Genomic DNA, 23,547 nt, shown 5'->3' with positions numbered 1-23,547 from the left:
ATATGAAGTCTGTTTCTGAATTACAGGGCACAGAGAAGTTCATTATCCAGCAAACCTAAATCCTTAGCTAGATTCTTCAAGCATAACTATTAAGACTTCAGTGGCCCATCTCCTTCTGTGTATGTCATTATACCAAGAACAAGCATCTTTAGACTTTTTACATTATTTCCACTGTAAACTACAAAACACCAACTTGTACAAAAGCTATGTACGTTTCTGCTACCGGCTGAGTACATTTTAGAGCAAGATCTCAAGCGACAGAAAATGGTCTCCGTCCCTAAAGAGGCTGAGATTAAGACCACACAAAGGTAGGAGTCTGAGCCTCCATATACGATTCTCTCATCTCTTTTCTTCCCCTTTGCTCATCTTTTCTTCCCCATAAGAACAGCAATAAAGAACCCATAGACTGCCAAATTAAGTTTATGATTCATATTTTACTGGGCAGAAAAAAAGGAAGTCAGAATTGAACCTGTCACTTATTTTAGGGGAGAGGGAGGAATTGGAAGCTTGTGATAAGTCCACAGACAACAGTTTTGTTTATACAAGTTTAGTTCTTCCTCTCACAGTCTGCGAAACTCCATCACTGACAAATAACACATATATATGTTTGACTGTATATAAATACATATAAAAATCTACACAGTTGCATACAGATGAAATACTGTCAGCCATAATCTGTTCAAGTGCAATGAAACACTGGTTCCTGGAATACAAAAATCTTCACATAGCTAATTATTTAAGCACCCATTACATCTCACATTTGCAGTGTTAGTTACAACAACATACAGGCAGGCACACAGCAGCTTTAACAGTTCCAGTCTCTTAAATCAAAGACATTCCATGTCCTTTTTGGCAGCATCTCCTCCCTGAATAGAAAACGTTTTCTCATCCTCAATGCAGGCACCCACAGCGGCGAAATATTTAATAAAGGCAAAGAAAGGTGAATAATTTGCAGCTATTCTTATCTGCCCCATTCCTTTGCCACACTTGCCATGAACTAAAGGGACAGATCAAGACAATTTATGAACCAAAACAGCTTAGAAGTTCCTGAGCTCCTTCCCTGGAGCATTCAGGAGGTCAGAGCAGGTCCCACCTCCCAACACAAGAGCTCAGCTGGGAGAGGTCGCAAGCTGCCCCTGACTCCCCAGAGGATTAAACATTATTCTTGAAAACAGAAACAAATCACTTTAAAGATGAAAGTAGTTACCATCTGAAGAATGGACAACTTGATAACCTTTGTTTTGCAAGACAAATTACCTCCTGGCCAGTTTAACACGCTTCAAGGATTGATGTTTTTTGGCCTAATTTATGGCCAAAGTAGGGATCATTTAACAGTAAATCACTGGGTTTATTTTTTAAGTGCTGACCCACCCTCAACAGCAATGCAGCATCACTCGTCACCTTTGTGTCTTCCAAAACTGAAATGCTTCATGTTCTGACTTCTGTACACCCCAGTCAAAGGCATTTCTGTTCTAGACTAAGGTTAGAAAAAAAGTTTCCAGCTGACATGAATCCCCAGCAGTTTTCAGAGGAGTTGCGGACACATACTGCTGTGGGAGTGACTGTTGCTGTAGTTCCTCAACACAGCACACCACTCACTCAAAGGCCAGTAGTGGTTGCATGGCTCTGGAAATACCTTTAAACGTTTCTTATAAGAGTCTTACGCAGAGCTACCCATTTACAAGTTTTCACATGCTTCAAACAGGAGAGTACAGAAAGCAAGGATGCAACATCCTGGCAGATAAAATTCTCCGCCATCAAGCAATGCCAGAAGACATCTGTGGACCCTCTGTGCATAGCAGTGTTTCATAAATGGTTGGAGAAATATTTTCAGAAAGTTAAATTATTAATATTTGTGCCTGCTGCAGATTCAAATGACAATTTCTAACTTTTTCCCCCCAAGAATAAAATATAATTAGCTACAGAAGAAGTGACTCAAGCCAGGATCACACTTCTCCAGGTTGCAGACAGAACTCCAGCATTTCCTTCTATTAAATCACACCCACATCATGTCACTCGGCACGAAGTTTAACAAGTTACCAATATTTTTGCATGTGTTACAATCTATGCAAAATATAGATCATATAATCATATTGCCTCCCTGTTAGGAAGAAAGGCATCATCACTGAGGCAAAGTATCACATCTTTCTCACAACACATAGCACGTGGAATAAGCAGGATCTCTGGGAAGAATTAAAAAAATTACTAAGTCACTTCAGACTTGCAGACTGAAACTTGAGCCATTGAATAAATGTAATATTTGAAGGTGAAGAACAGGCAAACAGCTGCTGCCACATTCACAGCCAGCTAAAAACATCTTAAAATGTTAATTGCATTTCTTTTCTATTCTACTTGCTTATACACATGAAAATTTAATTATATTTCTTGTAATTGTTTTATAGACTAACAGTTAATGTCCTGTCAACCACCAGCCACAAATAGTGCTTTAAATCAATGAAACCAAGAATCACATGTGGCAGAGGGCGAGACATAGATCCAGCTCCTGCAGCACGTGGCGTTTTATCAAGCTTCCCCCACAAGGGAAGGCAGGAAGACACTTTTCTTTCCAGTCTCTCAGTTAAGTGCCTCTGCTGCTGGTCCGGAGAAATGTGTGATCCATTAACCACTACAGGTCCACTTTGATGTTTAACTCAGAACAGCCCTTGCTCCTTCTTGCCATCATCCTGGCTTCCTGCATCAACTGTTGTATTCAGCTTTCTTCTTCCCTGCATCCCTTTTCCAGGGCACCCATCTCTTTCCATTCCCTGCAAAAGTTCAAGCACTTCACTTGCTTTAACCTTTGTGCAGGGGTGACCACAAGTTAAAATATTGCCACATCTACGTCCCATTACAATTCTTGCCTAAGACACAAGACTGAATGCTTAAGAGATTTGACAAGTAAGGGCTAAAAATACAAATCTCAAAAATCTCAGGGAAGATTAAAAGAGGTTTAAAGATTAAGTTTTATCAAAGATTCACACATTAATCCACATTTTTAACTGAAAATATGACTTGCTTTCTGCTCCTGTTTTGTAAGCAGCTAGGTGATAGGGCAACTGCCTATCATCAGTTTCTAACAGTTTGAAAGCTTATTAACGCAAGTGCAAAACTAATGAACTCACAGACATACAACAAAATAAAATTTTTAGGAAGTGAAAAGTATCCAAAAGCCTAGAAAAAAAAACTTACCACATCTAACTTTGAGATCAGTTCATAATATTAGATAGAACCTAGTATTTAAGGAAGGAAAACATACATTCAAAAATAAATTTAATACTGAAAACACTACAGTAGAGGAGACCTAACTTCCCCTCTCCAAATCAATGACCCATCTAAAAAAAAGAAATTCACAAGTGGTGCAAACATTATGAGATGACAGGCCAGATAAGCTAGCCTCACACAAGTTTAACTTTCGAGTTCACGAGTAGGTTACTTCATTCAACCTCATAAAAAAAAGGCAAAAGAACAGGTTTAATATTAACTGTGTTGGGTGTACACACATGCTGATTTGTTAGACATATGGCAAAGTACTAAAAATACAGTGCTGGAATGCACACCCAGAGCCCTCTTAGGATGTAACAAACATTACATATTACAGTAGCTGTATAACTAACCTTTTTGGTATTATCACATATGCTAATTACAGAGTACATATTTATGGCTGTATTTTAGACTGCTGTATACAGTGAAGGTCTAAACTTAAAAGTAAGTTTTCTGCTCATGTCCAGTCAATTATTGCTGACCAAGATGCTGGTGATGCTTTGTGGAGTCTACTCGATGGCTGCAAATGCCATCTAATGGAACACACCCTGTTTGCAAGTTTCCAGCCAGGGAACGCTTACCTCTCCGGTACTTGGAGAGGAAGTTATAAAATTACACACAAACCAAGTGTAAAAACCAAATAAGGAAGGGCAAAAGAGCAGACTCTTTCGTGTGGTTAAAGGAGTAACTACTTGTATATACCTGTTGCCCCCTCGAGACTAGCCTGTGCAACAAACCATTACACCCAAACTGAGCAGCACTAGGAGTATCCAGGACTGTGCAGTTACAACGGAGTAACATCACAAGCTGATACACCGTTCAGAGAAGCAAGAGACTCACAGAAAATCAAGAAACTTGGATAACTCAAATCAGAAAGAATAATTAGCATATTAAGCAGGATTCACACAAGTCGTTAAACACATTTTATCCTGCCATCTTTTGTCTCCCAAGTTCCCTTCCATACCAGTACTGCTACTGAGGCAAAATTTAGGAGCTCTTTCCATTTCGCCCATGCGCATAGCAACACAGTATTTTTAAATACAGAATATATAAATATACTTTCAAATATTAAATATTAAAAGAAGCACCAGTGTTTTCTTCATTCTGTGTTCACATTCAGTCATGGAAGACTTCGATGCTACCGATTTTTACTCTTAAAGTGAAACAATTTTCCAATGCAAACTGAATCCTTCTGACAGGTGATTTTTTAAAAATATTTTAAAGCACAGGTGCTCATGTAGAATAGGGAAAAGGGTCATATCATTTCACAAAATTTTCTGCACTTAACTAACTTTTGAGGAAAGCATCTGTGATATTTCAGATTTAAGAGTCCATCATGATAAATAATTCATATAGCCACATAACTGTCTCATGTCACATCTTTCTAATCAACATACATGTACTGCCTTAGAATATGAAATAATTCACACATCCCCAGCCAACACTGATAAAGCAATAAAATCCCAACATGGACACAGTGACAACCTGGCACGCAGGTGCCCGCAAGTGGCTTGTGCTGGCAAAGCCGTGTCAGCAACAGCAGCCCTACGGTGCAAAGTCTCAGACCATCTGCAAACTCAAATCAACCTCAAGACTTTGTTTTTCCCCTCTTCATGCCACATACAGTCAGTTTACAGAAGGAATTCACAGAGTCAGGGCCCAACTGGTATAAACCCAGTCAGTCAATCCAGTGATTCAACCCCAGAAGTTACAGGAATAAGAATAATTCATGATGAACTCTGAATCCTAGCAAAAACTCTTATATATGACTACATGCCTATATATCAGTGCCATTGGCTATATCTGCCAAAGTCTTCTGCTTTTTTAGTATTATTTTTAGAAACAATGGTTCCCCCATCATAAGCAAGGTTCACCCAAGCCATTTATCCTAACACTTTGCTTGGAAGAAACCTGTTTCCTTGCTTATTCAGGCCAAAACAGCTGGTTAGCAGGGATCCATATCTCACCCCACAAGCATAGGAATCGTTATCATCATTCCTGCAAATCCCAGACACAGGCTGATAAATGGGATTAGTGGGAGCAGCTCAGGCAAACCCACATGGCGTTCCCTGACACCACACTCTCCAGTGGCACTACTTTCTCCAAAAGCCAGAAGGAAAAAAAAAAAAATCAGCAGGATCAATGGATGGCACCATCATGTCAGCAACAGGTCTTAAAGCACCAGCCTGAACACTCAGCTTCACTCCTTGCCAAGAGACAAAGAGCCACCTTACACCCATCATTTCTCTCATATACTCAGCACTGAAACCAAAATTACTTAATATGGCTTTCAATCTTGCATGTTATCTTTGTTTCTGAAAAACAAGAACTACCAGCTTCAAAGCAAGCATTGCCTTCTTACCAGCAGGGCTGCCTACCTCTCCCTGGGAAGCTAACGACACCTCCAAGTAACTCAGTCTCATCTCCCTACACAACCCACTGTGATGACAGCTTCCTCAAAACAACAATAAAGCAAAGGAAAAAGCTGTATAAACTCAAATATCATTTGACCAATAGGATTAAGAAATTACTACACATCTAATTTTTTCCAAGCCTTAATTGGATGCAAAGAATTCAGACAGAACACCTAGCAGAGGAGCAAAACCCAAAATTCTGGAAATAGATACATGTTTTATTCCATTCTATAAAGAAAGACATCTTAATTACTTCAAACTAGATGCACACAGCTTATCCTATATACTTTGCTTAAAAGCTTACAGTTATTATTCTGTTTTTTTAATTAATGTTACTACATTATTTAATTGTGCCTAGGTTAGAACTAAGAACGACCTAGAAGATAGTGACACTGTCTCGCCTGCGATCCCTCCCGACTCCACGATCCCTGTTTAAAGTTCTGGGTGAGGTCAATCTTCTATTTTTGAAAAGGAATTACAGAAGACACTACACTTGAAGGAGTTTTCAGCCAAAGCTGCTCTCACCAGTTCACAGCACGCTTGGTGCTTAACAGCATCCCACCAGAAAGGACACAGGAGGCAGCAAAGGCACAGCCTTAAGAAGGTAGACCAGTTGTGCTAATACTCTAAAGTTTTGGTCTAGGAGGGCTTTCAAGGGAAGGAAAGGGGCTTAGGTTTTGTTCTGTTTACGTGGACAAACACATAGACCGGCAAGCTGAACAAAAAAGTAACTTCTAAAAGTTCTTCTAAAGTAACTTCTAAAACTTCTAAACTAGCTATCTGCAGTTCCCAAGTGTCTCCATACACTACAGAAGGGTAGATACGCTGAACCAAACCCAAGTAATTTTATTACACAAACAACTCTAAGGCCAAGAGTTTACACTATATATTAAATAAAATCTAAAAATTATATTGCAACTTTTAAATTTGTACTGCTCCTCATGTTCATTACCCCAGAACGCAAAGTCTGTTTACAATATTTGATGTTAAGAACATATAGAAAATAAAGCAAGCTTACCGCTTCCAAGGACATACTTGCTCAAACACACCCAGCGTTGCAGGTTATTTTTTTTTTTATTTAGGGGGAGGGAAAAAAAAAAAGTCACAGCGAGCAAAGTTCACATGTTAACCTGAAAAGGATCCAGGCTCAGCGCTAAGCTAGGCGAGAGCAGCTGCACACACCTGTGCAGGCAAAAAGTTTTCTCCGAACCCGCTCTATTGCAGACACATCCTCTGCTGAGCAGGCAGCTGAAGTAGTGCAGATCCCAAACACGCCTGTAGAAGTGTCCAGTTTGCTCACCAGAAAGTCCCCGAGGTCTACCAGCAAACTTTTCTACCTTAACTGATGAAAGCTACAAATTAATCTATCTGCTGCTCCTCCCTCACTTGAGTTACTGCCTTCAGCTTACGATTGAACTGGTTTTACTACCGTGAAAAGCCGTATTACTCACCGTATAGCTAGTTACAAAACTAAGATAGCAATAAATTAAATAAAACAAGGAACTTAAGGTCTTAAAAACCTCCTTGGCTATGTACGGACAAAAACCTTCAAAAATGAGCAGAAGGATGAACAACAAATCATCACTTCCAGCTTTTCAACACAATAGCGGGCCAGAGAACTACTAGACCTACTCTAAATAAATAAATAAATATCCAACAAAATACAAACCAAAAAAACCCCATTCTAAAACCAAAAAGTCTTCCACATCCCACATACCTTAACATCTCCAAAAACCTCACACATTCAAACAGTGTTACTGCACTGGTCTAAGCCATATTGGAGATGAATGTCTCTGTGCACATTTTGCACTATGATGAATTTTAGAAAGGAAAAGCCACTCTCCAAGAAAACAATAAAAGTCTTCTAGGTTTCCACTGCTAATTCCTTTCAGGAACTGATGAAGTTGTTTATTTTAAATTGCCCATACAGGAAGAGGGAGAAAAATGGCAACAACAACATCAGGAACAAGAACTCTAATTCAAATATTGCAACCCCACTAAAAGCGTATATGCACACAGTTCAAACAGGAATTTCAAATCAGGTTTTGTTAACAAAATTCGCAATTTATGCACTCCAAAATCCAGCACTGCAGTACAGGCCATAAATCTTTGAAAAGGCCTAGTACTGAAAAGCGAATTCAAGGAAATTAGCTTTACAAGCAGGCAGTGTAATTGCTCGTACTGTTTTTTTTTTACCTACTCGTTGTCAACTATACAGTCACCGCAAGCTTCTCCACCACCCCTGAGCTCTGGTTTCAGGGCTGCTTTGGACATCCCATCCCCTGACTTCCCTCCCAACCTTTACAATACCTCCCGCTCTCCATCCAACACAGTGACACTGTCATACTAGTATCTGAAAATGTTTTGGAGGCTTTATGGGGTTCTCCTTAACTGAGTCTACCTGTTCTCTTTCTTTTAATGCAAAACAATGCAAGTGGAAGTCAGCACCAAGAACCAGACTTTTTGGGACAGATCATCTCAGACTGCTGGTTAACCCATCAAGCAACAGGCTCACAGAAAATGCCTGGGTCCCAGCTAGCACTAGGAACCAGGCACCAGCAAGCTCCAATCCTTCTTCAGGATCTTACCATCAGTGGGCAAAAAGTTTGGGTATAAGCAAAAAAAAACCCACCAAAAAGTTACCAGCAGATATTATAAGGTACCAAGCATGAACATCACATCAGTATCAACAGGAAGCTTCTACAATTCCCTTCTGCGTAGGAGTATTTCAAAGTCATATAGTGCTTAGCTCACTTACTTGTCTGCACAAATTAACCCATCTGAAAACACAATGTCAGCTTCCTTTGCTGCACTTCTGACAGTAAATACGCAATTGCCACTACTACATGAAACATAAACCCACTACCACTACATAAAACTATTCTGCAATATTTAGAAGACTTGAGAAACAAAGGAAGATGTAACCAAAAAGCTAATTCTTGCACAATTTTAACAACTCAAAATTAAGTTGATAGCACTTGGTCATACTTCAAACAGAAAAGACGCATTTGTCAAAGCATGCAAAAGTCGAGTATCAGGAGCGGTGTAAAATATCAGTAAATCCTATGTGTTAGTTGAGCCCAGAAGGAAGGAACAGAAGGGGACTGATCTGCTTTAGCGGTGATGATAGAGTTTGAATCTGGGACATCCAACACATCTGTGCGGCATGCAGCGATAATCCTCCTGTCGACACTTCGGTTGTCCTTCAAACAGGCAAGAAGCAGCCACACGCTGCCTGGCAGCCAAGGACAGTTTGCTGATGCCACCAAGGCAATAAGCCCTTTTCCTGCCCTCGGACAGGATGAAGAAGAGACAAACAAAATCAGCAAAAATCCAAACTAGCTGGAATTAGCGCCTTCCCCCAATTCTCCTACAGTTGTCTAATGAAAATCAAAGGCTTCTTTAAAAAATTCATTTATTTTCTCTAAAAACATCTAACATTTGAAAAAGAAAAGATGTCCATGTTCACCCAGTTTAATCTGTCATATATTTATTATGTTTTTAAATATGCTGTACATTAAGAGACTACACAAATCTTGTGGACAACACAGGTGCTTTCAGCTTCAAATGCTAAACTTTTTCACATCAGTGCAGATTATAATTTACCATCCAAATCCTGCATGGAGAGGTTATACCCTGGCCTTAGTTCAATTCTTAGCAAACCAGTATATATCACAAAAAAACCCAGACTTATCTGTATAATGAGTTCAGGCCAGAAACCCATCTAATGCATGATATTACACTCATAACAGGAGAAGATGATGATCCTTTCAGGAAGGAATAAGTGTTCAAGTACAGTCCCAGAATTTTGCATTCAAACATATAAAACTTGGTGCAACCCTTGGTCCTGCCCACAGCGATTTGCTCTCTCTGCTTGCATTTCTACTGACCTGACCCAGGAGATCCACCCCATGCACCCAAGGTCCTCCCAGTCCTCCTAGCCTATTGTCCTGCCTGCTGTTTCCTCCTGACTGCATCTTTCAGACCCTCAGTGTCCTTTCGCTTTCGTGTAGGTCATGAGGAGTTATATTTGTCCCTCTTCAGCATTCTTCTTATCGTTACCCCTCCCAATCAACTTGCTACACTTCTCTACTCTCAACCCTACAGCCTCTTGCAGGAGCTGTAGGGAGGCTCCTGCTTAGAGTCCTAGGACGCCCCTTCCCACAGAAAGTTCAGAGGACCCAGAGGCCACCACCAGTTGGTAGTGGTGAGCTCCTGGGCAAGGCAGCAAATGAGTAAATCCATTTCTCAAGGGACATTCCTTGTTTACAAGGCCAAAGTACAACCCTGCTTCAGCTTGTTTACTCCCTCCCTTCTGGACTTCACCCACACCTTGTGGGTGTTAACACTGTACCAGGCCAAGCTGGAGCATTTGAGTTTAGTTGTTGAGGCTTGGTGTTTGCACTGGTCCGGTCACAGTGTTTCATAGATCCTGGACCATCAACCACCTACTGCAGCAGCAAATGACAACAGTTGAGGGGGCAGGCAGCAAAAACCAAACACTTTTCTGCAACAGCTCTCCCAGAAATAGTCCCTCAAACTATCACTACCTGTAATTTAACTTCTAAGAAGAAACTATAACTAAATTGGTCATGAAGAAAACCATGACTTTCACTTCCCTAACAATTCATGTTTTCCCATCATCTCATCACTGCATAACAGTCTTCCAGCCTAGTCATACCATCTTAAAAGTTCCCAAGATCAGCCTCATATCTGCACTCAACTCCAGCACCAAGAAGGCAAGTTATCCCCTGTTGTCATGAAACCAAAGAGATCATTTTCTTCTACACAACTTCCTCTCCGCTTCTCCAAATCCCTACGCCTTCTAGAAAACTGACTGTCCCCTGTAATTCAGGATATCCCACCATGCCATGCACATACTGAACAGCTGTAGAGTTAAAAATACCTGGAGCTGAGATGCATAAAGATTTTTCAGGACAGAAATAATTTAAAATGAAGTTTATAAAAGCAACAGCTGCAGAAGGGCAAGAAAACACCCAAGTTTAGCATTTAACATGGAAAAAAGCCCCATCCAAACCCCTTTGTTGTTCACTAGAAAGACAGTCTTGACACCAGAACCAGAGAAGGGCTGATGCTTTCTTCCCATATGGCACTTGAGTGCTAATTAAGTACATCATCAGCACAGTAATCATCAAAACACCACTTAACGTAACATTATTATTTATACAGAACTCAAAACCCAAAATGGATTTTGAATTAAAGTACAAACAACTTAAAAATATGAGACCAGTGAAAGGCATTTGTACAAACTACTTCTTGCTAAGAGACCCTCTCTGAGAAAACCTGGATTATTTCTATCAGTTTTAAAAGGCAAATACTTAAATCCCTCCACAGTAAATCAAAAATTAGTAGTTTTGCTTTTTCATTAAGATAAATTTGACAGTTTTTCTGTTTAATATAAGCAAGTGTAAAGAAGTGTTTATAGCACTGGACAAATTTCCCCTTAGGTTTAATGATATGAAAATATCACAGTAAGATACATTAGATAATTCTGTTTTGCAAATAATTAATTTCACTTCAAAAGGGACAGGAATATCTAAATTCTCTTTGATTATACTTTACAGAAGCTACACTAAGGAATGCTTGGAAGTTACTAAAAAGGTTAGAAAGCATAAAGAACCAAAGCATAGCATCTCTGTAACACTTGCGTAGTTTAGATGAGAAAATATCTGCAGCTCAGCAGACTCTGAATTTCAGAAGCTACACATGGAATTGCACACCTAGCTGCTTTGCAGACTTCTTCATTATAAGTAACTAATAAATAGGTGCATGCTCAATATTACATTTAGAAAATTTGCAGAGAAAACAGGAAAAATATGGAAGGTGCAAACAAGAACTAATATTAGGACACAAACACAGAGTAAATATAAAAGGTTAAATAACAGGTTTGAGAAGCAATATCTCACAGCAGAAGACAACTGCTGCAAGTCAGTCACACCGCACTGAGCGAGACAGAGATCCCAGAGAAGAGGATCATATTTAGAGAGATGGTGACTAATCCAAAGACATGACAGTGCTGCAGCCCAGTGGAGCACTTACCTCACACCCTTCCTGTTTCAGGTATTTGCTGCTCACAAATGGGGAGCCTGGTCAGGAAACCACACAAGCTGAAACCCAACCCAATTTTATAGTTACCTTTTAGTTGGACACTTTCCCTGCCCTGTCCCTTTGCACGGTCACAAAAAAAGCAGTGCTAGCAGCGGGGAGTTCAGGGTTGGGCAGAATTGCTCCTTCAAACAAAGCAGCTTAATCCAGGCTGAAGGACCCACACAACCACAGCCTGAGCGTGTAGCTTTTCGTTATAGCCGAGCTGACTGAGCTGTGACCCCACTTTCCCAATCCTCTCACGAGTTGATGTCTTCTACAGGGGTAGGTTTAGGGATTTTTTGTGGTTTTGGTTTTTTAATCAGTTCATCTCACTAAAGCAGGTAATCATGGCTACAGACAACTGTCAGTGCACTGCACCAGTGGGAAGGAGACAGAACATACAGTGCAAGGGTACAGACCAAAAGAAATGCTAAAGTGAATAAGAACAGACAGTAGAACTTACTCAAACAAAAGAGGCCTTCAAAAGTATACTAAAAAAAAAGTAATCATCCAAAAGGCTTTCCAGTTAAAAAAAAAAAAATCATCATTACAAATACAACTGATGTGTACTCTAATCATTTCAATAACTAGCCTGCTGTATGATCACAGTAAAACCAAGTCAAGGCAGAAAACTCACCTTCACAAAATTGTCAGGGAACATGCCCCTTTTGCCATTTAGCTCCCCTTCTAACCATCCTTCTTCTTCCAGTTTTTTCACATTCCTGATGATTTCCCCAACTCGGATCGTTAACTCATCATCATGTACTGCATCATAGTCATATTCCACGATATAGTCCACTAAAAAGAAAAAAAAAAAAAAACAAAACACCACACAGTGAATGTAACTCAGACATGGAAATGCAACTTGAAAGCCGTGCATGTACAAAAAGGCAGACCTAACAACAAATGTTAAGAACAAGCGTTTCTCTTACAGCAACGCTTATTTGTGAATTGTGGTGTTCCCAACCACTCTGGAGACAGAAAAAAAAAAAACTGGACAGTCACCTATTAGAATAAAGTAAATTTAGGAATATGACACCACATCATATTTTGTTGGTGGTGGGTAGGTTTTTGTGCACATGTGGTGGAAGGGATTGCTGGCAGCGGGTTTTTTCTTCCCCCACCCCACCAAGTTCCAGATGAAGATTTATCAGTTATGAATCACTGCCCACAGGGCAAGTGCTTGTTACTGAATGCATATTTGGGGCCAAGGAGAGAGAAAGGTTCAAACTGTGCATGTATGGTACATGCACACGCTCTGTTAATTCTTATACTTGCATCTGCTACTACACCTGCAAAAAACTGACTGTTGCACACACAATATTTTTGCAGGTTTCATCCCTGAAATGTAATACAGCCAGAAGGGGTACAATTGACAATATCATACAACATAAATTGCATAGACATGTAAAAGGCACCCTCCTTCAGATTCATTAGGTTTTCTATGAAGAAGAATAAGCAAGTGAGCTTTACTTTTGATATAATTAAAAAGAGGAGCATAGCAATGTATTTACATACTTGCCCATCTGTTGCACAAGATCCATGACAGTTGCTTACAGACAGCTTAAGGCTTGTTTGGCAATAAAGGCTCATTTGTTCATCAAGAAATTCCACAAACCTGCCGCAATCAAATAATCTTGCCTCTCACTCAAATCCAGTCAGGATACCCAGGCACTACCAAATGTAACAGTGTTCACACTGAAACCTCCCTCTCCTCTGCAGATTACAACACACACACACACAAAGATGAGAGCACAACAGGGTTAAAAGACAGAAATCCTGAATGGCTGTAGAAGTCTTCTCCTAGGTTACTCTTTATTCTATCAGTGGACAAGATTATCCATCAATTAATTCACAAATTAAGGAATCACATGGGAGAAAGTATTCTTTCCTGGTATTGAACTCACACTCCATTAAATCAATGTCTAATTCTGATCTGTGGACAGTGCTGTTGCACACATGTTGCAACATAGCCTTTATCCCTCCGCTGCCTATAGCTGAAGTCAGAAAACCCTCAGTATAAAAGCAGAACTACATGATGGTGCCAAGAATACAAGAGAAGCTAGAATGATCTGCCTGGCAAACTACTTTCTGAATATCCCCATTAACAAAGGAACCAGTCGAATACAAACATGAACACATGGTTTTGCTTTTTTTCCTTTAAGAAAGAAAATTTGTTTTCTTCATTATGAACAGAAGTCATCACTAGAGTTATCTGCTCGTGATACACACTCTGGAACTCCTAACATAAGTTTTTTGTACTGTATACATTTATTTTCGTCAAACATATGCTCTAAGCTTGCTTCAAAGCTTCATATTTCCCCATTACTGCCTGCAGCAAGCATAGTAGTTTTCTCTTGCTTCTGCAGCGAGTTGTCTTTTGAGTGGCTGACATGAAATATTGCCCAACAGATAGGAAATTCTGGCAGCCACAGTTCATAAAGACAACAGCCATTCATCATCTACAGCCTGGAAATAAAAATGTCATCTTCCAACCAACTCAACCCAACCACTTTGGAAACCTACAGATGCATAAAAATGTTAGGAATATCCATGTTATGTATTTCTCTTATAATAAAATCTGGTTTTAAGCACATTAGCAGGTATTATATTTCAATATACATGCTACAGGATGGTTTTACAAAGTTAAACATGGAAAATGGATCAGAACACAGTGTCAGCCATGGTAAATGCTTACAGCATTGCAGACTGTGACTCGAACTGCCAAACACCTGGTCCTTTTTCCACAGGAGTAGTAGGTAATCACACCCACACTATGTCAACATGAACTAATTATTTTGAAAGTTTCTTTATTTCCTTGGGGGAACATTTCTATATTTGTGCTTGAAATGCACAACACATTCATTTTGGTCACCTTTCCAGACTGTAAAACATAGACTTGGTCACGCCAACAACAAAAGGAGGATGATGACCGGGAGGTTCCTGAGATCCATGTGTCTCTGTGTTCCAAAGACAAATAGCAGTAAATGAATATCAGCTTTTTATGTTTGAAATTTAGGTGCTGAATTTCCTCTTGCATTTGTCAGTGACACTCAATACCACCCTCACTCTCATGTGTTCCAAAGACAAATAGCAGTAAATGAACATCAGCTTTTTACGTTTGAAATTTAGGTGTTGAATTTCCTCTTGCATTTGTCAGTGATACTCAATACCACCCTCACTCTCAAGGATACATATATAAAACAGATCTAAACTCTGTTGTCTGACTTGTAAAGTGGGAGGGATCATGGGGAATGTCAAGATATTTTCATCCCATACATTTTTTTCATGTGATGACACAGAAACAGCAAGAAGCCACACATCTCACTACTACGTGGTCCTCAAGAGGAACACTCACCACTTTTGCTTTTCAATACTAGCAAGTAGCACTAGATGAACCATTCAGGTAATTCAGACTGCAGCACGCTGCACAAGAAAATATTCTACTACCAAAATAGTCCAGATTAAATAAGCCTCTGAAAGGTCTTCAAGTATAATATTTACCCAAGCAAAAACAGTGTCCAGTGGTGGCAGAAAATGTTTTTAAGGAATCACAACTCCTGATAATAACAATCATTAGGAATCATGTCAGTCCATGGATTATACTTCTGAATGCTTGAAGTAGTTCTGAATGCTTCTGAACTATACTTGAGAGCGCTTCATGTTCTCACTTATAAGCTTTACTCAAGAACAGACGCAATACTAAAATCAATCAGCAGTAAGTTGGACTGCAGTAATATACGCTGGTCAAAACTTTCAAAAATCAGAAAGTCTCAACTGGTAGAAGGTGCAGCAGAACACCTCAGCAACACAAACTACCAAAAACACCTATCTTACCACCCCTCTGCTTTTTACACAGCCTTCTCAATTTCAAACCCAACTCAAATCAGTTATCTGTAGCTTAAAATTCCATAATAACCAAGTCTTGGATGAAAAATAGTCTTCTCAAGCTTGAGCACGAACACTGTGAGGTTAACTGTGCTTTTCTTGTACATCCAGCAGGACCAAAGCTCACCTGAGAGGGAGACAACATTCCCCTGAGTCTTCACAGGCAGCATGGGCCATCACAAACCACCTCCTACACTGTGGGCAAAGAAGATGTCTTTATCCTAGATCTCTAACAAATAAGCAATCATGTTTTGGCAAGAATTCAAATATAAACATAAGACAGCACCTGGCACATGCTTCCAACCAAGGAAAGAGGGAAGGAAGCAAAAAAAAAGGCAAGCCAAATCAGAGTCAGGTTGATTAGGGTATTATAGAAAATAAATTACACAGACTGTAAGAAGAGACAGAACAGATTTAGAAACACAGGACTGTGTTCAGTGCCTCGGAAGCTCTGTTCAATGAAGTATCAGAGGCAGCTGAGCCAGTACCACCCAAGAGCACCAGGGCAGCGATAGTGGGAATCAGCAAAGATGTATGAAGAGGAAGTCATGCCTGACCAACCTGAAAGCCTTCCACAACGAAATGACTACTTCACTGGATGATGGGAAAGCAGAAGATACTGTCTCCCACAACATCCTCATATACAAACTGATGGAGTACAGGCCAGTTGAAAGTAAAGTGAAATGGACTAAAAAGTGTCCAAAATGCCAGGCTGAAAGGGTTGTGATCAATGACACAGTCCAGCTGGAGAAGAGTCATCAGTGGTGTGCCTCAGGAGTCAATGCTGAGTTGTTCAGTATCTTTATTAATGACCTGGATGATGGGACTGAATGCACCCTCAGCAAGTCCGCAGATGATACAAAACCAGGACGAGTGGCTGATAGACCAGATGGGTGTGCTGCTGTTCAGAGGGACCTCAGCAGGCTGAGGAAATGGGCCAACAGCAAGCTCACAAAGTTCAAAGGGAAATGGCAAGTCCTGCCCCTGGGGAGAAACAACCCCTTGCACCAGTACAGGCTGTGGACTGCTTTGCTGCAAAGTAGCCAGAGGAGGACCTGGTAGACACCAAGTTGACATGAGCCAGTAACACACCGTTGCAGGAAAAGAAGGCCAACACCATCTTGGGCTGCATCAGGAGGAGTACTGCCAACACGAGGGAGGTGATCCTCCCCTTCTTCTCAGCACCGGTGAGACCCATCCAGAGTGCTGGGTCCTGTTCTGGGTTCCCCAGTACAAGACAGACATGAACATACTGGAGTGAGCCCCACAAAGGGCCATGAAGATGCCTAAGGGACTGGAGTACCTTCATACAAGGAAAGGTTGAAAGAGCTGGGAGAGCTCAGGGAAGTCTTAATTATGAGGGTGTGGAGAAGACTAAGCAGTGCCCGGGGGAAGCATGAGAAGCAGTGGGCACAAACTGAAAGAGAACAATTTCCACTTAAACATACAGATATGTATATACACACACATACATACACACACTGCAAGAGTGATCAAACAATGAACAGTTTGTCTTGAGGGGCTGTGTAGTCTCCTTAGAGATGCTCAAAACCCAAGTAGAAATGGTACTGAGCAACCTGCTGTAGCTGACCCTGCTCTGAGCAGGAGAGCTGGACTAGGTGATCTCCAAAGGTGTGTTCCAGCCTCAGTGATTCTGTGACTGATTCGAGCCAAAGATGTACCTTAGGTGGCAGCTTTCTGTCATCCAGCCACGACAGCTTTCCAAAGTAATTACAGGACTTGCCAGATGGTGCTTTTTAAAGGTTTTGACCCATTTTCAGGGGCAGGGGATCAATGAAATCAACAGTGCTAAGTAAAAAAAAAAAAAACTGACTGGACATCTTTGGGGGAAAGGTGGTTATAGTAAGCTTTATGGGAGTGGTCTGCTCAGCTCTTGGTTTCGAGTAAGATGACAACCTGATTAATCAAACAATAAAACAGACCAAACACGTCAAAGCCAGTCAGGCCCATCAACAATTACAGACTACGTTGTTCCCCATGGCAAAGATGAAAGGTGCCCGATCTAACAACACTGCCTCTTTGACAAAATAGCTCACGCTGTTAGCCAATATAGCAACGCTGCCTGCACAAGGCATTCAGTCACTGCTGGCACAGGTGGACTCTGCACTTCTCCAAAACTTACTCAATCGGTTCTTCTGCCAACCACATCCCAGTGCCAAAGCAGAAGGTAAGCCTCCCGATAAGCATGGATGCATAACACCTATCTTCACTGATTTTAAACAAAGGAAGTCTTCAGCTACTCAGACTCTTTCTGAAGTTGGCTGTTATGGGTAACTAAGACCATCTAGGAGCCCTACAAATGAATCAAGGAAAAGAGAGGAAAATATACTGAAATTCTAGCATGCCTGTGTCTTCAATAGAAATAACCAAGTGTCGGACACTTGTCCAGCAAAAAGCACAATTCCACATTCTTGGTATTTTGTTTAGGATATTACAATACTGTCAGAATCTAGTGACCTTTCTGTAGTAGCCAGGAAAAAAAAAAACCCAACCAGATATAAAATAAATCCCAAGAAAAACACATTTAATAGCTTATAAAATGAAAAAAAAAGAAAAAGAAAAAGAAAAAGAATTTGTGGGATAGCTGAAGTCCTTGCATATAACTCTCAAGCTATTCAGGAAGCCTTGCTGAAACTTGCTGCAGACCTGGAGGGACAGAGTCCAACATCAAGCAGCAAGAGCAGCTTGAGTTGCATACCATGCTCCAATAAAGGTCTCTTCAGGCAGGTTTTAGGTTCGCTCAGATTCAAAGTCATTTATTGGAACGTGAACCCTGGAAAGTTGTGTGGCCTCCAGAAGCATCTTGCCAGCAGAACTGCAGTTACACTAGAAACTGAGATTATGCTTTTCCAATTTATCATAACAGACAGTTGCTAGATGCCTGAAACAAACTTTATTAGTACCGTTATTTCCACTTGTACATCTATCACAAAACAAAGTTTAGTCTCCTATAAAACCAAGCTAACTTTTTTATTATTATCTATGAATACATAAACACAGAGTTACAAATGTATTCAGTTTTATAGCAAACAGCATGCTTACACTAGAGACGAAACACAACAGATGACACAATCTTATCCTTCTAACTATCATATTTTTCATCAGAACTATCTCAAAAATCAGGTGTTGGACTGAAGGAGAAAGCTCCTTCCAATTGCTTTTCCCCAGAAACATTCCTACAATTTGTGAAATAAGAGTTCCAGCTGTTTTAATAGTAATACCATAGGATATGTTTGGCTACTGAAGACAGATCTTAACACTGAAGTACTTCAGGTGTTTAAATGCTGAACAATGAAAACTCCTCCACAAGTGTTAAACTTAAGTAGTGGTTACAAGAATGTTGTTTTTTTTTCCACACCACATAATTCCCTGCTACCCTGACCTGGGTCACTGATGACAACCCATATGCTCAAATAAAGAGAGCTGGTGGACTCTCCATTGCCCTTAAAATTCTAGCCCCTGCTTCCAAAACTGTGTGAGTTTTGTCCTACAAAGCTCTCCTGGTAAGATATACACACATACACAAGGTGAGCACCAGGGCTTGGCAACCAAAGACAAATCCCACCTGGCCAAGAGCCTCCACTGCTCTGCATCCAGGCTCCTTCTTCTGTGCTGTGCATCTGCTCCTGTGATTCACTCTCCTGTTTATGCAATGACTCACAATGACCACAATAACCAGTTCCCCAAAGATCAAAATGTCCTTTTGGGGTACAGATGTGAGTTTGGTCTTCCTCATATTGAGTAGGGAAGCACCTCACATTTCCCACTATTGGGGAAACCACTCTGACTTGTGCAAAAGGTACTTCTTTCATTTCACGCCCCAATAGCTATCAGCATGAAAAGTAGCCTAGGGACTGAACCTTGAACAGGTGGAAACATAAGAGTATTTCCTACTTTCCTTCTCATGGTGCCCAATACAGCTACATTGCCAACAGAAAGCAGGAAACCTGCAAAGTTGTACTTCCAAGACATCTTAACCCAGGGATGCTGTGGATCTCATCCTCTCTTCTTTGTCCATCCACACGGTCCCTTCCGTCTGCTCTACACTTCAATTGGTACTTATTTATAGTATCGGTGAATCAGATAAAGAAAACAGCCTGAGAGAAAACTATTTAGTGCCAACTTTCTGCAAGTTTATGTCCCTAAGATGGCCACTGCCAGGTCAGAGGAACAGGACTGCATCAAACCCAACTTAGATCAACATCTACATCATTGTTACAGTCCAGGTCAGGAGCACACTTCTCAGTGAAGCTCCAAACCATCCTCTCATTTATTGTGCTCCAGTTGACAGCATGGAGCAGTCTCCCAACAAGTAACCTGGATTTCTTTTCACTGAAACTAAATCAAAGATATGCAGCCCAGGAACACTCTTAATGCATGCAATAGGCATTAAGTCCTTGCAATGAGACTAGAACATAAAAACATCCAAAACATGCAATATGAATGTCAGGTCCTTAACATCAGCAGTTTCCCCCTACGGATCCACCCATCTTGCCCCTCACCACTTGTGCTTTGCACTTAGCCAAAATCTGCCATAAAACCACATCCTAACATAACGCATAAACAATACGAGGCCACTGGATTCATGTCAACTCTCATGGTAGGGACGCAGTTCCAAGCTATTAAGAAATTAAACAAGGAAAGAGTATATTTAACTAACAGAGAACATGCAGTCTACATATATTTTACAGTACAGTTCACCACAGCCTTCAGCAAGTCAATAGTTTTAAGCCACACTATACAGAACCGCAGACACTTAACCGAGCTGAGCCCTGTGGAGCCATCAAATTCACGCTCCACATGGAGGACTTGCAAAACAGTTGCATCACGAGGACACCTGAAAGCGTTAAGCATCAAAAATAAAATGTTCTACCTTCACAATAGCTCAAAAAGAGGTCAGGTGCCTCCTGTATGGCCTTGGAAATGTAAGTGACACATAGCAGAGCCATTTCTACCTCTGCCTGCTCCCAAATGAGCCATACCAGTCGTGCCAGCTCCAGTCCTGAAAAACAGCCCTGTATGAAAGCAGTCACATTGCTTCCCGCTCCTGAAGCTTTGATCCCCGATGTGCCAACCAAGCCAACTTCTGCTGTCACAAGGCAGAGATGTGGCAGAGGAGGTACTCTGCAGTTTAAGATAATGCTGACCTCATATATTCAAAAATTGACTTAAGGTCTTGTTTTAAGCAAAGTGCCCTGAGCCATCAGGCTTTTTTCATTAGTTTATAACAAAACAACATAATGCCAATGGAATTGAAACATTTTCATGCCATTCTGCGTATGTTTTGTTTTAAGGAGATACAGTTAACTCCCAGTTTGCTGTAAGCTCGTAGCTCCAGCAGTATATTATTTCAAAGACTGAGAATCTAAATCTGTAGAATTTATTAGCTCAGGTTCTGGACAAACAAACATTGCTTTCAAGCACTAAAGACACCCTCAATACAAACAAATACACACAAGCTGATTCTACATAAAACCAGCTCGGCTGTGTCCATCCAAACTCTGGGAGCACCACGAACACCCTGCTGCCACCCAACAGGGACTCAGTTTGGATCCCAACAGGATTTTCTCCATCTGGAGTAACAGCCTTCATACTCGCTCCAACACACCCCACGTCTCAGAAGGCTCATGATGTTCGATGCAACATTAGATCAGCAATGGCAATCAGCCGCTATACTACAGAGACAGGCCAAATCCCCAACAAGCCCCCTTTCCACTTCCCCAGCGTAAGAGCTGATCAGACAGAGCACCATCCCTGTCTGAGCTCGCATTCATGTAGCGCTGCACCACGGCAGTTCAGTCTTCCAGCCCCAGCTTCCCCTTCCTCTATCAGATTTAAAAAAAAAAAAAAAAAATCTTTTTAGAAGGGAATTTAAAAATCAAAGTCTTTTCAATCAAAGACCATAACAACGGTTATCAAGAAAATATGTCATTCTTCTGAATATACAGTGTATCTTTTCTATCACAAGTTGCCACCAAAAAGGTGCTGGACACATGTGATGGTTTACAAGATCAGTTAGAGACTTAACGAGTATACTCCAGTGCTTACAGCAAGGGTATTTTAAACTGTTACAAAGATAGCTTTTGGAAAGGCAAAAAAAAAAAAAGTCAGCATAAACACACAGTGGGGTGATGGGGGGGGGGAAATCAGCAACAAAACAACTTTCATACATATTGTTTAAGTCTCACAATATCCAGTATCTCATTTGGGCCTTTGCTTGCCCGAACTTCAGCATCAGCAGCCCAGCTACTGTCAGCTTCCTGTTTTGATTAAATACTATGAGCTTCAAGGGGAAAAAAAAAAAAACAAACAACATTGGAAAAGGGGAAGAAACAAGCTGGAATTAAAGGTACTTCTGTTATCTTCCTGAAGTACAGGGTCCCATCACATTTTATACTTTCTAATGATAACAGAGACCTTATTGCATCCTTTCAGTATCTAAAGGGGGCCTATAAGAGAGATGGAGAGAGACTTTTTACCAAGGTCTATAGTGACAGGACAAGGGGCAATGGTTTTAAACTGAAAGAGAGTAGATTTAGAGTGGACATAAGGAAGAAATTCTTCACAGTGACGGTGGTGAGGCACTGGCACAGGTTGCCCAGAGAAGCTGTGGATGCCCCATCCCTGGAAGTGTTCAAGCTCAGGTTGGATGGGGCTTTGAGCAACCTGGTCTGGTGGAATGTGTCCCTGCCCATAGCAGGGGGGTTGGCCTGGATGATCTTTAAAGGTCCCTTCCAATCCAAACCAGTCTGTGATTCAGACACAAAAATCTTGTAATGAGATTTTACCTAGGTGTTAGATATACCATACAAATAAAACAATGTATCAGTAACTGGTTTTAGTATATTCTCTTTCAGAGGTATCCTGTGAATTTCACAGACTTCTTGTGATCCACAAGATCCCTTAGATCCCTCATTAAAGTTTCTCACACTATCAACTGGACATCTACAGCTGACAGGCAGCTCTGTAGAAGCCGGCCAAACTGAAATTAATTTCAGCCACTGAACACTCCTCCCAAAAATACCTTCTCACTGCTATGCCACAGACATCCCAATCACGAACTCCCAGACAGCATGATCCCCAGCCAGCTCCAGTCACTGTCAACATTAGTGATAAGGCGATTTGAGTGAAGTTTCACCTTTTTTCTTCTTTTTTTTCTTTCCACCCTGCAGTGCCTGCTATTTTTCCTTACTCCTTTCTTAACTTGCTCTACGCTGCATCACCCTGTTCTAGCAAATACACTTTCTACTTAGAGTAACAATCCCTCTACATCTATAGCTTGCCTAAAAAAAGGAAAATAAAAACAAAAATAGCAGCCTACCCATGAGACAGTCAAAATCCAGGAGCCTTGGTTCTGTCAGCACAGAACTGGTCCATCTGGAAGCCGCCCTGGATCCGCCTGGCATTTTTAGATTGGGCAAGTCAATGGTGCATTCTCCAAGAAATGACTCACCACAATTTTTAATAAAAGATTATGTCTAATTTTACAGCCCAGAAATACTTAGGAAAACGAACAACTGAGAACTGTAAAAAATGTATGCTTTTCCTCCCAAACTATTTCAAGTAATGAGAAACTCATTGCATTCTAACAGTAACCATCTCAAACACCAGCTTCTCAAGCTGGATCTGATACATTTAGCAAGACACTCTGTGAAAGAAATAAAACAGTATAGCAGAAATCCTGCCCAGCAGTCTGCCCTAAAGCATTAAAGATGCAAAAGATGCATACTTCATTTTCCTACTCCAGGCTCCCGTAATTTTCTAGAGTGCATTCTGGTGCTTACCACTGTGTATGATAGAAGACACTTAAAAAATTAAACGTTTGTCAATTTTCACTTCCCTAAAGCAAATCATT

At 40.7% G+C, this 23,547-nt stretch overlaps 1 protein-coding gene across 1 annotated transcript in view; it reads right to left on the bottom strand.

The window, feature by feature from the left end:
• Nucleotides 1-21,284, bottom strand: part of CD2AP (CD2-associated protein) — a 68,747-nt gene extending 47,463 nt beyond the window's left edge. Inside the window, exons 1-3 of the mRNA XM_009701095.1 lie at nucleotides 21,193-21,284; nucleotides 20,387-20,529; nucleotides 12,421-12,581 (exon numbers count right to left, since the gene is read on the bottom strand). Of these exons, the coding sequence (XP_009699397.1) occupies nucleotides 12,421-12,581; nucleotides 20,387-20,529; nucleotides 21,193-21,284 (396 nt within the window). The remainder of the gene's footprint in view (nucleotides 1-12,420; nucleotides 12,582-20,386; nucleotides 20,530-21,192) is intronic.
• Between the last annotated feature and the right edge of the window lie 2,263 nt (nucleotides 21,285-23,547).

Source organism: Cariama cristata, unplaced genomic scaffold (genome assembly GCF_000690535.1).
Source record: "Cariama cristata isolate BGI_N322 unplaced genomic scaffold, ASM69053v1 scaffold1685, whole genome shotgun sequence".
In the NCBI taxonomy this organism is placed as follows: Eukaryota; Metazoa; Chordata; class Aves; order Cariamiformes; family Cariamidae; genus Cariama; species Cariama cristata.
Note: the sequence above shows the minus strand (reverse complement) of the source record. Positions and strands in the feature narration are given on the sequence as shown.